The sequence below is a fragment of the Hevea brasiliensis genome, chromosome 1, assembly GCF_030052815.1.
Source record: "Hevea brasiliensis isolate MT/VB/25A 57/8 chromosome 1, ASM3005281v1, whole genome shotgun sequence".
NCBI lineage: Eukaryota > Viridiplantae > Streptophyta > Magnoliopsida > Malpighiales > Euphorbiaceae > Hevea > Hevea brasiliensis.
Genome location: NC_079493.1, coordinates 6,276,421 through 6,290,176, shown reverse-complemented (window position 1 = coordinate 6,290,176; position 13,756 = coordinate 6,276,421). Strand labels below are relative to the sequence as shown.

The 13,756-nt window shown below is 33.7% G+C and overlaps 2 protein-coding genes across 4 annotated transcripts; one reads left to right on the top strand and one right to left on the bottom strand.

Annotated features, from left to right (window-relative positions):
• The first annotated feature begins 527 nt into the window (after positions 1-527).
• Positions 528-2,000, top strand: LOC110667422 (pentatricopeptide repeat-containing protein At4g38150). The gene has a single exon (XM_021828258.2). The coding sequence runs from the start codon at positions 784-786 to the stop codon at positions 1,810-1,812; it is 1,029 nt and encodes a 342-aa protein (XP_021683950.2). The 5' UTR covers positions 528-783; the 3' UTR covers positions 1,813-2,000.
• Positions 2,001-3,976: 1,976 nt separating this feature from the next.
• LOC110667456 (probable helicase CHR10) lies at positions 3,977-13,047 on the bottom strand. Of its 3 annotated transcripts, none has more exons than XM_058143598.1 (17): positions 12,762-13,047; positions 12,676-12,683; positions 12,335-12,413; positions 12,091-12,251; positions 11,790-11,921; positions 11,218-11,398; positions 10,176-10,311; positions 9,958-10,075; positions 9,739-9,828; positions 9,376-9,483; positions 9,080-9,277; positions 8,198-8,323; positions 7,461-8,116; positions 6,098-6,243; positions 4,969-5,133; positions 4,292-4,406; positions 3,977-4,205 (listed from the first exon to the last, which is right to left on the bottom strand). In XM_058143598.1, the coding sequence occupies exons 1-17, from the start codon at positions 12,940-12,942 to the stop codon at positions 4,181-4,183; spliced, it is 2,625 nt and encodes an 874-aa protein (XP_057999581.1). In that variant the 5' UTR covers positions 12,943-13,047; the 3' UTR covers positions 3,977-4,180. The 3 variants fall into 3 exon arrangements, with proteins under 3 accessions (XP_057999581.1, XP_057999591.1, XP_057999585.1); XM_058143608.1 differs by having other exon boundaries at positions 12,614-12,683; positions 12,762-12,896; XM_058143602.1 differs by lacking the exon at positions 12,676-12,683 and having other exon boundaries at positions 12,762-12,922.
• Between the last annotated feature and the right edge of the window lie 709 nt (positions 13,048-13,756).

The window sequence follows — 13,756 nt, the reverse complement described above, 5'->3', positions numbered from 1 at the left end:
TTGTTCTTGATGCCATATTACAAGGACAGATTGTTGCCTTGATAGAGATTATGTCACTTGCCTTCAGTGTCTAAACCGCATTTGCACATGGCAAACTTGAACAATTTGGTGTATTTCTATCTTATGCAGCTAACCAAGCAAAAGAATTGATGATTTTCTTTGACAGTAACTGGGGTTTTCTTTTAACTGTAGACCTTTTAAAATTTATGGTGAATACTGCCCTTGGTATTTTTCTTTATATAATCTTTTCTTTTTTTGGAGAGGTAATAGACAAGAAAAGTATCGTTGAATTTTTTCAGAAGATAATTGCTCATGTCTGTCCTCCCAGAGGCGTTGAATTGGAAGACAACAAGACATCAGCTTATCATAAAAATAAAAAAATAAAAATTAAAAAAAGAGAGAGAGAAAGAAAGAGTATGTGCTCGTGGGAAGTACAATTTAATTAAATTTAATGAAAATTAAGTTTATGAAATTCAATTCAAGATTCTGATAAAAAAAAAAAATCAATTCGAGATTTTTTTTTTTTTCCTTGAATCATCTGGGTTCTTACCAAATTGTGGCCCTCAAACCAGCCTGGGTTCCATTGCTAAATTGGGCAAAGGAAGTTGATCGATTGGGAGGGAAATGCCAACTCAAAATCATCAATTCCATTTAGATGGGGAGTCGTTTTTCTCTGCCAATTTCCCTTCCAAATTGCTTCCATTAAAGTTTGGTTGGGTTGGAGAGCTGGTGACCTTACAACTCAGGGAATAAGCTACGCACCCTTTGATTTGAGCATTTATTATGGCTACGGCGCAAGGAACGAAACTCAGACCCTACTCTTTCAACCGCCCACTTCTCTGGAAACCTCCATCTACTACTGTTACTGCTACTGCTATTACTACTACTACCACCACGGCAGCCGCTGGAGTAACCCATAGTCGTCTCTCTGTGTCGTGGCTTATGCGGCTTGTTCATTCCAATGCCTCGCAGCCACAGCCACTGCCACAACGACCTCCGGTGTTACTTGGAGTTAGATATATGCAACAGCAACAGCCAGAGTCCTTTCAAAGATTATTCTGCTCCGAGGCCACCGACGACAAGGAGAAGATTAGGAAGAAAGCGATAAACACCAAAGTAAACTTTTCTCTCTCCGATTCTGATTCGGATTCTGACGATAATGAGAACAAGTCCAGTGTCGAAGCTAAGAAAGAAATTGAAAAGAGCAAACTTCCTCCGCCTTACGATCCCTTTAATAAGAAGCCCGTCATCGAGGAGCCCGATGACCCCAAAGACCTTCAATTCATCTTCCATAAGATGCGGTCCGAGGGCCTCATCAATAATGCCGTGAAGATGTTCGACGCTTTGTCCAAAGATGGCCTAACACATGAGGCCTTGGAGCTTTTCTCTCAGATCAAGGACAAGGGACATATGCCTGACGTGGTAGCCCACACTGCCGTCGTTGAGGCTTATGCCAATGCCGGTCAGTCCAAGGAGGCTCTAAAGGTCTTCCTGCGCATGCTGGCCTGCGGAGTTGCTCCTAATGCATATACTTACACCCTCCTCATTAAGGCACTTGCTGCTGATGGGAAACTGGCGGATGCCAATAAATATATCTTGGAAATGATGAGCAAGGGAATGCGTCCCAATCCTGCTACATACACTGCAGTGTTTGAGGCATATGCAAAGGAGCAGAAGGAGGACCAGGCCAGAGAGTTTCTGCAGCAGATGAAGCAGAAGGGATTTGTGCCTGATGAGAAGGCTGTCCGGGAGGTTCTGGACAAGAGGGGTCAGGTATTTAGAACTGTCATCAACATTCTGTTCCACAAGTAGTTGTTCTGGTAATTTTATTCTAGGCATCAAAGTTTTGGATTTTGACAATGGACTAGTTTAATTGTAACGATTACAATTTTTTTTTTTTTTTGGGTGTTTGATATTTGGGTTTTTCGTTACCATGTCCTTGTCTTGTGTAGAGTTCATCTTTTTAGCTTTTCAATGGCTATGCTTTTTGGTCCTTCTCATGGATGCTTCTTTTCTATGATTGTTTGAAGTTTTCTGGATCAATTTCAACAAACAAGATTGCATATATATCACAGACCAACCAGTAGTAGTATGAATCAACTACACCAGATATCTAAGATGCCAATGGTTGAGAAACAAACATTGCAGGGTGTTCTCACCACATAACATCGCATCGCATAAACATGTAGCCTTAAGAAAAGGGTCTCCCTGTAGCCAAGGCTACTATTTTAAAGCATGCTTTGTATACTTCTCATATTTTGTTAATGGCAGCTTCAAACAATTTAAACTTGAATTATAGAGTATGCCTTTATTGCCATTCTTGTACCATTAAATGACCCACAATCATTGGAAAACAAAATTGACAACATACGGTGCATGGAAAAATACTTCAACACCCAGAACTCAGTAAGATTATTCATAATAGGAGTGCCAGTCAGCAATCGCCGTTTTGGCACGAGGAAGCACTCTTTGAGAATGTTATGCAGAACCTGTTAAGGTTTTAGCTTCAACAACTAAAGAATAAAATAAAATTGTCAGTAATAATAGATGTACTAAGATCTAGTTTAACTAGTTCTTCTCTGACACCTCTTCATTTTACTTGTTCTTCCGCCTTTCTGAAATTCCCTTCCTCCTCTCTTTAGTCCCTTTTATTTTTCTTCTCCATCCCCCTTTGTAATTTTTCTCTCCTCTTAACCAATTCTAAGTTTCTCAGCCTCGATACCTTGTCTCAGCCTATCCTTCAACAGAGCGCTTTTCGATATAACATTATATAGGAGTGTACATATATCAGTTTGGACGAGTTCGATGTATTTTGTTAAACCAAATCAAAAAAGTTAATTTTGATAATATTCAAATTGAGATCAATAAATTAAATTATAAAATTATATATGTTTGATTTTTACAATAAGTGAGTTGAGTTCGGCTTGAACAGTTTTTACTTGTTTTAATACTTTTTTTTTGTTTTTATAATTCAACTCTTGTTAAACTTTTTCTGTATGCATATTATCATGCATTAATTAAAAAATAAAATATTAATTTAACATGTATTATTCAATAAAAATAAAAAATAAAATAAAATTATTTACGTATTTCTCATATATATATATATATATATATATATATATGGTCAAGGTTTGATTTTTATTATGTCAACTTGAAACACAAACCGAAAATTCAATTTATAATTATTTTTAAATCATAATTAATATTTAAATATATAAAATCACTAATTTTAATTTGAATTTATTCAGGTTAATCGATTTATCGGTTTCTTTGTACACTCCTGACAGTATATCATATATTCATGCACAATGATAACTCAAAAAAATCATACTATCTAAACTCGAATTCGATTACTATTTTTATTATTCAAATCTAATTAAAATTTATTCTAAGTTGCCTAACATTTAACTTTATATATTTTAATTAATAACCTATATTTATTACTAATTTATATTTTAAAAATTTAATAAATCTATAAAATATTTAAATTTTATTTATTTAAATATAATATATAAATAAATATTTTTATAAAAATATATATAATATATTTAATTAATTACTTATATAAACAAAATTTGGATAGCTAATATTTAACATATAAAACCCAAATCTAAACCAAACTCAGTAGTCATTATTTCTCAAACACACATTTTAAATACAATTATATAATAACTGAATCCATCTTAATAGTCTTCGAGTATTCAAAAATATCCGAAGCATTCATACACCCACAACAACATATAAAGTCTTTTTTTAAGCCAAAATTTAAAAATAAAATCAATTTTTTCACGGATTTATCAATCCCATCTCCTAATTTTAAGATTGATTTTAATTATAACAATTTAATTGAAATTAATACCAAATGATAACAAATTAAAAAAATAATAATAACTTTTTAATTTCACAAATATATTACGATAATGTAAAATTTGTGCCGCAAGAAATTATATGAACTTCATGAATCATTTTAGTATACTTGGAACATGCATGCTTTAATGATTTACGAACTTCTAATAGTTGAATAAAATGGCTAAGAGCAAGCAATGGTATAATTTAACTGAACATGGAGATATCTCACACATGTAATGATACGTAACATATAGATACAACTCTAACCTAGTTCCATGAGTCGACTACAAATGTCAAGGACCTCAGAAACACAGTTACATCCCAAGCTTCAAGATGATCGTCGATAATAATACCTGCAAAATATAAGATGAATTAAATTGCTTTGCATGTATGGGTAGAGTAAAGAAAGTAGTTTTTCTTTGAATAAAAGAAGACATACACATAGATCTTTATGCTATAAATAGAAGCATATTTTCGTAGAAGACGTTCCACTGTGTACCACTGTGATCGATCTGATTCATCTTGATACCCAATTCGAGGCATGTGAATTGAAGCTTCATGGAAAGATCCAATGGAGATACATTAGTTTAATGGAATCAAATGCAGATATAATTTTAGATATGCAAACCGAGGCAAAATAATTCTCAGTTGACAGCACTCAGTGGCTGTGGCTGTCACTGAACATCAGCAATGTGAGAATTCTGTATCATGTTCAATATAATAGAATGATAATTAGACAAGAATTTATTAAATAACATGCAAAATACTTGATGTTCAAGGTTAATCCAAACATCTGTAGAAAACATATGCCAATGAAAAACCAAACTAAGATCGCATATCTTGTTGCTTAATACTTGCTGCTAAGCTTCATCCTACTGCTTGTCCAAGACTTCAGTACTTCAGTAACTTATAACCAGCTAGATAAACTTTCATGTTTTAGTTTGCTGGATTAAGTAGACAATAACAGCCAATGCAAGAAATTTGCTTCCACCTTGAAGTGTTGTATAAAAGAAAAAAGCAGTGACACTAACCACCTACAGTTGTATCTTTGCTATTGGGATGGACAATCAGTAAGACATCAAAATCCAACTAAATGAAACTTGTGGGAACTTATACCAGAATTCTGAGCCGCAGCAAATGAAACCTTATTTAGGCAACGCTCCAAGTCAAGAATTGAGATATTGCTGCGGGGCACTTTACGCCTAGGATTATATGATTGCACAACAGCCAAAGCCACCCACTGAGGAGAATCATCTTCCAAGCACTGTCTGTCAGTGTCCCCTGCGTAGCAGTGAATTAGCTAAGAGACTGATAAAAAAATTAAAAAAATAAAATAGAAAAAATAAAAAAAGCAATAAGAAAATATGTAGCTTGATATAAAACATAGAAGTTAAAAGAAACCATAACTATCAGAACGGTGCAAAATTGTAACAATAACTTACTATATCAGTTTGTTCTGCAAATCATACATATAATTTTGAAGCTGACAGGATTTTTTTTTTTTAATTTTTTGCCAAATCATCTAATTTAGTGATTTGAGTAAGAGTAATTGATTTCAAATTGACTGACAAATTAATATATTACTGGTACATTATGATAAGTATAAATTTGGTTCAATAAATTCTTTTCTAAATGCAATAATACATTGGTTATAGATATAGTCAAAGACCAAAACACGCATGCACATGTCCGTCAATCAATTCATACAAGTACCAACTAAGAAAGAAGAAAATTTAACCTAATAAAAAATCAAATACAATCTAATTGACATCTTAAATAATAGATCAAAAAATAAAGCCATGCAAAGTTCACGCCAATGTTTGGTTTAAACAAATTTCTGGAAAGGAGACAAATTACTAAGAATAGTATCCTTAATATTTTGCTCCTGACCATCATTAAAGCATTAATCAGAATCAGCAATATATAGCCATGAATTCAAAATCAGTCATCAAGATCACAAACAGCACCGTAAATCCATTTGGAATAATAAAATTTTCAATAGCTGATAAATGAGAATGAAAACATCATGTACGTGCTGTAGTTATTCATCTAATTCTTCCAGACAGATTATAATTGCATGTCAGTGAACAGAATAAAAAATCGTTGTATTACTATCATTTTGTTTATTGTGCATCCCTATATGCCTCTCTGCATTGAATGGATGTGCATGGCAGAATAATTGCATATCGAAAAGCAGTATAGGTAACAAAAGAGCAGTGTGAAAAGAAAGAATGCAAAAGCTCACCATTAATTCTTATAAGATGGAGATCACCAAGATGAAGGTCCCCAAATTCAGATGCCCGTTGATATGCATCAGGGATACTTGAAGACAGCTTGGCCAGCGCATCAAACATTCCTCCATGGCCCCAATTTCCAGAGTTATCTACACAACTGCCAAATTAACATCCGAGTCAAACCTAAGAGTAATACAAATTACTACTTGACAAAATTCAATCATTTAAGAATAGTGTATTTTGTTTTCCATAGAATGGAATGTACGAACTCGTCTTAAAAGTTAGCAAAATAGAAATAAACTTGTCCTCGGCAACATGATAATATATCAAGGGTAGATTCTATCATACTGAAAACTAACTCAACTCAACTCAACTAAGCCTTTATCCCAAAAATTTGGGGTCGGCTATATGGATTCGCTTTCTCCACTCTGAACGATTTTGGGTTAAATATTGTCTAACTGAGCCCTCCGTATGTCTCGCTTCACATGACCAAACCCCCCTCTCCTCTCTCCTCTTCTCTTTTTATCTTCAATTGGCACCCTTTTCTCTTTCTCTCTCATCTCGGACCATAAAACTCCCAAGACACGTCTCCACTTCAGCCATCCTAATTAATCCTATACTACAATCCTCCCTCCCCCATCCCCATACTACTTGAAGAGCTAGATCTTCCCTATCACCAGTTTGCCTTTCACTTTTGCAAAATGCATGTTGTTGTTCTCTTTCTTAACTTAAAACCCTTTGACTCTCTACTACTTCTTCTAAGTTCTTCTCTCTCTCTATCTTCTCTCTGTCTCATCTTCTCATCACAATATCATATCAATCAAATCATATCAACCAATAATACTCTCTTATATATGTTTATGTTCATCATGTAAAAAGTAAGAGCTTTATGATGATCCTTGGTGTAATCCAATTGAGATCGAAAAATCTCTTGTGTCCCCCTCCCACTGCGCAGTAGTAGTAGTTGCTCCTTCATACATATCTTTTCTAATACTTGTATGTACCTAATAACTTTTGTTCTTCTATCATACTGAAAACTAATTGACATTAAATAATGCAAGTGGATTCTATTGCATGGATGTCCATGGACAAAATAATCCTATCTACTGTGTGATATCATAACTGCTTTTGGGCAGCAATTACAGTACTATGCTTTTTAACTGAATATATTTTAACATTAATGTAGTTAAAAATAATGTCTGGAAAAGATGACCGGTTTGCATAACAAAACCTAACTTCTAGTGATGGTGATAGGAAATTGATGCTTGAAACTGCCAAAATTTCAGAATCACATTCAAAGAAGGATATAACAGAACAGTCACCATCAGTTCTTAAGCATATAAAATTAGAAGCACCTTAATTATAAGGAATTACCTGAATATTATAGTGGGCTCAGATGGGCAAACTTTTGCTGGATCTGTACAATCTCCGACAACAAAATGAAGAGAACCTGAATCTGACAATACATCACCATCCAAAGCTGGGCCAGGATCTTTAACAGACAATGAATGGTATCCAAGGGATTCCCACTTAGACAACTTTTTCTCCTCAGCTTTCTTCCTTGCAGCCTCAAGTTTAAGATGCTTATCCTCGGGCAAGTTCCTTCTATGTCCCAAATCCAAGACTGGGTTGCCACTTGATTGTGATGCTTCCTCAAATTTTCTAACCCATGATTGATACGAGGCCTCATCAAGACCGTGATCATAATTAGCAAAAGCAGAATTTCCCCCAATGACAGCATCAATTTGATCAATTCGATTAACCACATATTTCCTATCTATCTCTCCTAATCTCTGATCATCACGCATTGCAATTACTTTCGCTGTCATAGCATTCAATTCTGGCATGTTCAGTTCATCTGACTTTCCAGTACTGATCTCAGAAGGATCAAACATATGTAACCCAAATATGATAGATTTCAAATCCATGGTTTCAACTCCTGCTGTTTCTTTTCCTTTCTGTTGCACAATATCATCTCCTACAACATTATGACTAAGCTGCAATTTCCTCTCTGCTCTCCGCATAACAACCTACATCCACAAATTTGAAGAATTAAACAGTAACATAAAAGCCATCAATCAAATATTAATCAGTAATATACAAAATCTTACCTCTTCTACAGTACACATTGTAACCAAGTTTATGGACAATACATGATTTATTTGACCAATCCGGTGAGCCCGCTGCAAAGCCTGCTTGTCAACCTGGGGATTCCAATCTTGCTCGTAGAATATAACCTGTACATTATATTTGTAAAATGTCAAAAAATATGTGGCATGTCTTATAAAAATCCATGCTACTTCTCAAGGAATTAAGCATCTACGCGGACAAAATTAAACTGCCTCAAAGTTCTTTTACGCGGATATACTTCCACCCTGGCAACGTCATCACAACTCACAAGTCATTTTAAATTCAAGTTGCTACGACATGATTTATGCTCTTTCCAGAAGTCACATTAAGTCGAAGCAACGATTACCAAGTCATAAAATTCAAAAGAGAGAAAGAGAGGGAGAGAAGGGCCCCATGCAAAATGAATTAATGAGGAATTCTCTTTAAATGCTTTGGAAAGGCCTGCATGTGACTATATGGACAGCTAATATATCCAGAAGCCAGACCAAACTAAAATTAGGATCATAGCAATAAAAATTCAGCACAGCCACACTCTTTATCGGGTAAAAATTCTAGTCAGGAAGAGATTTTTTTTGTGATTCAATATAATTTCTTGTGAGGATAAGATGCATAAATCTCAGCTAATGCATCACCTAGAACCCAAAAATAAATCCCTATCCATGATTATACATCATCTCTAATTCTCTATATTCTTAGTCTCAAACATCACAATATCAAACAAAACTAAAACATATTCGTCGCACTGCAGTTAGAACAATTTTTAAGATATATTAGATAAAACCATTTCTATTTCAGAATGACTAACACATTAAAGAGTTCATGCACCAAAGGTCAAGTCTCACAAACATTTAGATAGAACCCACCGTATCAGCAGCCACAAGATTTAAGCCAACTCCCCCAGCTCTTGTAGATATCATAAAAACAAAGGCAGTATTCTTGTCAAATTCAGAATTCAACTTCCCTAATTGCCCACTAAAACTTCTTATGGCAGCAAAACGTTCCTCAGCTCGAACTGAACCATCAAGACGCTCATAGGAATACTTCCGTAACTCCAAAAAATCCTAAATTACAATAACATTTCATAATTAACAACTTTTTTAGGGAAAAAAGAACACCAATATAAGTTCAAGGAATTACTGAAACTCTAAGCATAAGATACCTGTAAAATGTCAAGTGTATGAGTCATCTGAGCAAAGAGAAGGACACGATGTCCAGAATCATGAAGCTTTTGAAGCAGCTGATCCAAAATTAAAAGCTTTCCACTAGCCTGAAGGTGAAGTTAAAGAGGGTAACAAAAGGAACAAGACAAAGGAATTTACTTGGGAGGAATGCATGAAAGCATAATAGGGACATTTAAACTAGTGGAATCAGAGAAGCAGCAGAGTTTTACCTCATTCCAACTTTAAATTATATGTCTATTTCTCACTTTTTCTTTTGTGGAGTTATGGGACATGAAACTAGGTTCACAACCTGTACCTATTATTATTCCCCATACCACATAAACAACAGACAACAAGGATACCTGAACTAGGTGTTCACCCTCTTCAAAAGGCTCAGGCTCAATACCAGGAAATAGGTAAGGATGGCTACATGCTTTTCGTAGTTGTATTACCTGACACGAGGCAGAATTAATTGGTGAAATCAAAAGGCTTCATGTCAGGAAAAAAACCATCATACTCAGGAAAAGAAGCAATTTGCTAAAATATCATGATCAAGGCCATAAATTTAGAAGTTAGATTACAATATTCTGAAGAGATTGATTATTAGAAGCTGCAGATGACAATGCCAGTAGTTTTGGAAGTTCCTTTCTCAATATTGATGCGTAAACCCTCTTTTGCAGGCTGACAAGTGGAGCCATCCTATGAAGGTCAAGGAAAACAGTAATTTAAATTAGCCATCCTAGACCATGTTTCCTGTGTAAATTAACACACACACAAGTTTGAGACTCAAGCAACTCACACGGTAATCTCGGTAAGGGGTGGCAGCACAAGGTTTCCACACTCTATAAGCTTAGATTTTGTTCTTCGAAGCATGAAGGCTGTCATTATGCATTTTAAATTCTTCAACTGCCTCTTGACCTCAGCTGCATCAAGATCTGTTGAATAATAACAGGAGAAACAGTTTTTAAGTATTAAAAACCTCATCATTTATTGCAATAAAAGGAAGCATACAACCTCAGATTCACAGCCAGAAGCAGACATACTGAAGTTAAATGCAAAAGTAATAGCTCTTAAAACATAAAGGAAACAAGAGAGACCAGGAAGTGTCAGCATGAATAGCCATATTATTAGAAATAAAAGAAATACCATCTAAGGTTGCAAAGCTCTTAAACCATAAAGGAAACAAGAGAGACCAGGAAGTGTCAGCATGAATAGCCATATTATTAGAAATAAAAGAAATACCATCTAAGGTTGCAAAGCTTTTCTATTCTAGTATCAACTCCGTACAATAGCACTCCATTCCTATTAATGTAATTCTTACATATTTGATATCGGTGAACAAAAAACTAACAAATGAAACTTTCCTAAAACCAAGCATTTATATCAGAAAGCAACAAAAGATATAAAGAATGGCACAAACAAAAACATAATCAAGTACCAACCACCAAAACCAGCCTTGTAACATTATTTCAAAACTCAAATCGCTCAAGTGGTTGCACTGTTAAAAACAATTAACATTTGCATGGACTATTGGAAAGTAAGTTCAATTCAATAAAATTTGATCATTGAATTCATCTATGAGACCATATGGCCAGCAAGAAAATCTCTCAAATCCATGACCTGCCTTCTTTCTTTTTATATGAAGTCATTGAAAAAGAATTCATTACACTTCACAGGGGAATTACAACTCACTGTCACTGAGATCCCTAAAACCAAATGAGTCTGGAAACGAATGCAAAAATCAGGGACAAAAAATACAAGTCAAATTATAAGAATACAGAGCACGATTTAGGAGAAGCCAGTTCTTATACTACTTAACTCAAATCAGATAAGAGGATAACCTGATGTAGGATCTCCAGCTTCTTTGAATGTGGAAAGGAACTGCTCATGTGTCCCAAACACTGAAGGCATGCAAAAATGCATCAAAGCCCAGAGTTCAGTGAGATTATTCTGTATAGGAGTGCCAGTCATCAATAGGCGTCTTGGCATGAGGAAGCACTCTTTGAGAATGTTATATAGCACCTGTTAAGTTTAGCTCCAATGAGTTGACAAAAAAATACTAACAATAGACATGTACCAAGATCTAGTTATGCTAGGCTCAGCACACACAAATTACTCAACTAATTAAAAAGCACTGACCAAGACAATTAAATATTTCTAACATTTCAATCATACAATAACAAGAAAACAGCATTATGATTTCTGTCATGGTCCCTTCTATGATCATTTTTTTAAAACAAAAAAAAAAGGTTTTTTTAATTATCATACTTTTTTTTTTCACAAATACATCATTCGATTTCTGATAAAAAGGTGCACAATGATCCAAATTTAGAAACTCCAATCAAATTTTCAGAATTCAGAGACTTCACAGTTTGCACAGTGCAAAACAGGATGAATACGTAATTAGACATACACTGGAAGGATTTTTAAGTCTCTGAGCTTCATCGATTATTGCATAATGCCAAGGAATTTGAGAAAGAAAATCTTGATCCATCAATGCTACGTCATAGGTTGTCAAGAGCACATCAAAAGGCAACAAGGAACCCTATAAACAGCATTAAACTGTTAACACATGCATTTTAGATTGTAGAGAAAAGACTAAACTTCAAATTAAAACAGAGAAAAAGGGGAAAAAAATCCATGAAACTGAATCCATAAGACTTTACATAGTGATTATACTCTATAAAGATGCATTGCAAGATTCCAAAACTCACATCAGTTGATGAGGGATGCTCCTTTACATGTTCATACAATGTCTTGCGTAGACTACGCCGGTGTTCTTTGTCACCTACATACCTGAGGACCTTTAGTTTTGGAGTGAATTTGGCCATCTCTGAAACCCAACCATCTGTAACACTTAGAGGACACAATACCACTGCAAAAAAAATATAAACCGAATAAGAACAAGAAAAGAAAACGAGAAAAATTTGTGAATGCAGGTCAGCTTCCGTAACTCACAAAATGGTCCAGGTGACATCTGATGAATTTTCAAGTAACTTAAAAAGGAGATAGCTTGCAGTGTTTTCCCCAATCCCATCTGCCATTGAGTAACTCAGATTCAAACCATAATGAAAACAACATCATAGCAATTACTGTACCATAATCAAAACAATCTCATAGCAATTACTGTAAGGATTAACAAAGCATAGGCTACTTAAACTCTACTTAATTAGTTTTCAAAAAAAATAATAACTCTACTTAATTACAGTAATCATTAACATTATTCTTTAATCTTACAAGAATTTAAGAGAATTTCAGGTTCAGGTCCCCTAATTCAAAGAAAGGAATAAGATAAGTACCTCATCTCCTGCTCAAAAAAAATAAATCCGTTAGTTTTCCCTTATGTTTCCTAGGGATGATAATTGAAAAGACAAAAGAAAACTACCGAGAATAACATTGACGCCGAGAAGATATCGCCGTATAAGCCATGAGACACCTTCCACTTGATGAGGTTTCAGCGTCGCTGTAACTCCAATTTCTGTAGCGTTTATGGGGGCGTCGTGGGCGCGTGCGTCGGCGTCGACTATAAGAGTAGCTGCTGCAATGAGGCGCTGCTCGTAATTCATACTTTTTCTGTACGGTTGATCGGTTGTTGGCGGTTTGGAAATTGAAGAGCAGTTGGGAGGGAACGCGAGGGAGGAAGGGTTTGGATTTTTAAATGAAAATAAGGAAAAGAAATATGATTTTTTTTTAAATAAAATTGAGTATTTGCTATTTCATTTCTGAAATTCATCATTATTCATCCTTTAATTTTAAAGAATAAATTATAATATTTTTTAAACAGTACACATTAATTTTTCTATTCATAAGCAACAGATTAGTAAAGAAAAAAATATGAATAAGAGGAAAGGAAGGAGGGAAAAAAAATAGAAATCTCAATGTGTTTGGAAGAGGTTAAAAATTAAATATTAAAGTTTTATTTATTTCATAAAAATTAATTTGTATATGAAAAAATATTTTTTATTAAAATATTTTATATTATTTAATTATAATATTAAATTAATAATTTACATTTATTTTATATATGTGTATGCATAAATATTTTTATATTTTAATATAATTATTAAAATTTTAAAAATAAAAATAAATTTTTCTTTGTGAAAAAGAAAGTTATTTTTTTCTTAAAAATATTTAATTTTTTATTTGATTAAAAAAATATTTTTTATTAATTAATTTTATTGACTATTAAATGCTTAAAAATTTTAAAAAATATTTTTCACAAAAATATTTTTTATTAAATAAATGGACTCTAAATATTACTTTTTAAAAATATAATAGAGTGAAAAAGATATTATAATATCCAAACAATATTAACTATAGACTAAAAATTATAAAAATAATAATTATTTTTTTATTAATTTTATATAAATATTCCTAAAA

What these genes read in the sequence shown, in the direction of transcription:
- LOC110667422 (XM_021828258.2), top strand. Translation starts at nt 784, where the DNA reads ATGGCTACGGCGCAAGGAACGAAACTCAGACCCTACTCTTTCAACCGC.
- LOC110667456 (XM_058143598.1), bottom strand. Translation starts at nt 12,942, where the DNA reads ATGAATTACGAGCAGCGCCTCATTGCAGCAGCTACTCTTATAGTCGAC. An exon ending in ATCAATCTCTTCAGAATATT is followed by an intron (nt 9,829 to 9,957) that starts GTAATCTAACTT and finishes GCCTCGTGTCAG; the next exon opens with GTAATACAACTACGAAAAGC. An exon ending in ATACACTTGACATTTTACAG is followed by an intron (nt 9,278 to 9,375) that starts GTATCTTATGCT and finishes ATTGTAATTTAG; the next exon opens with GATTTTTTGGAGTTACGGAA.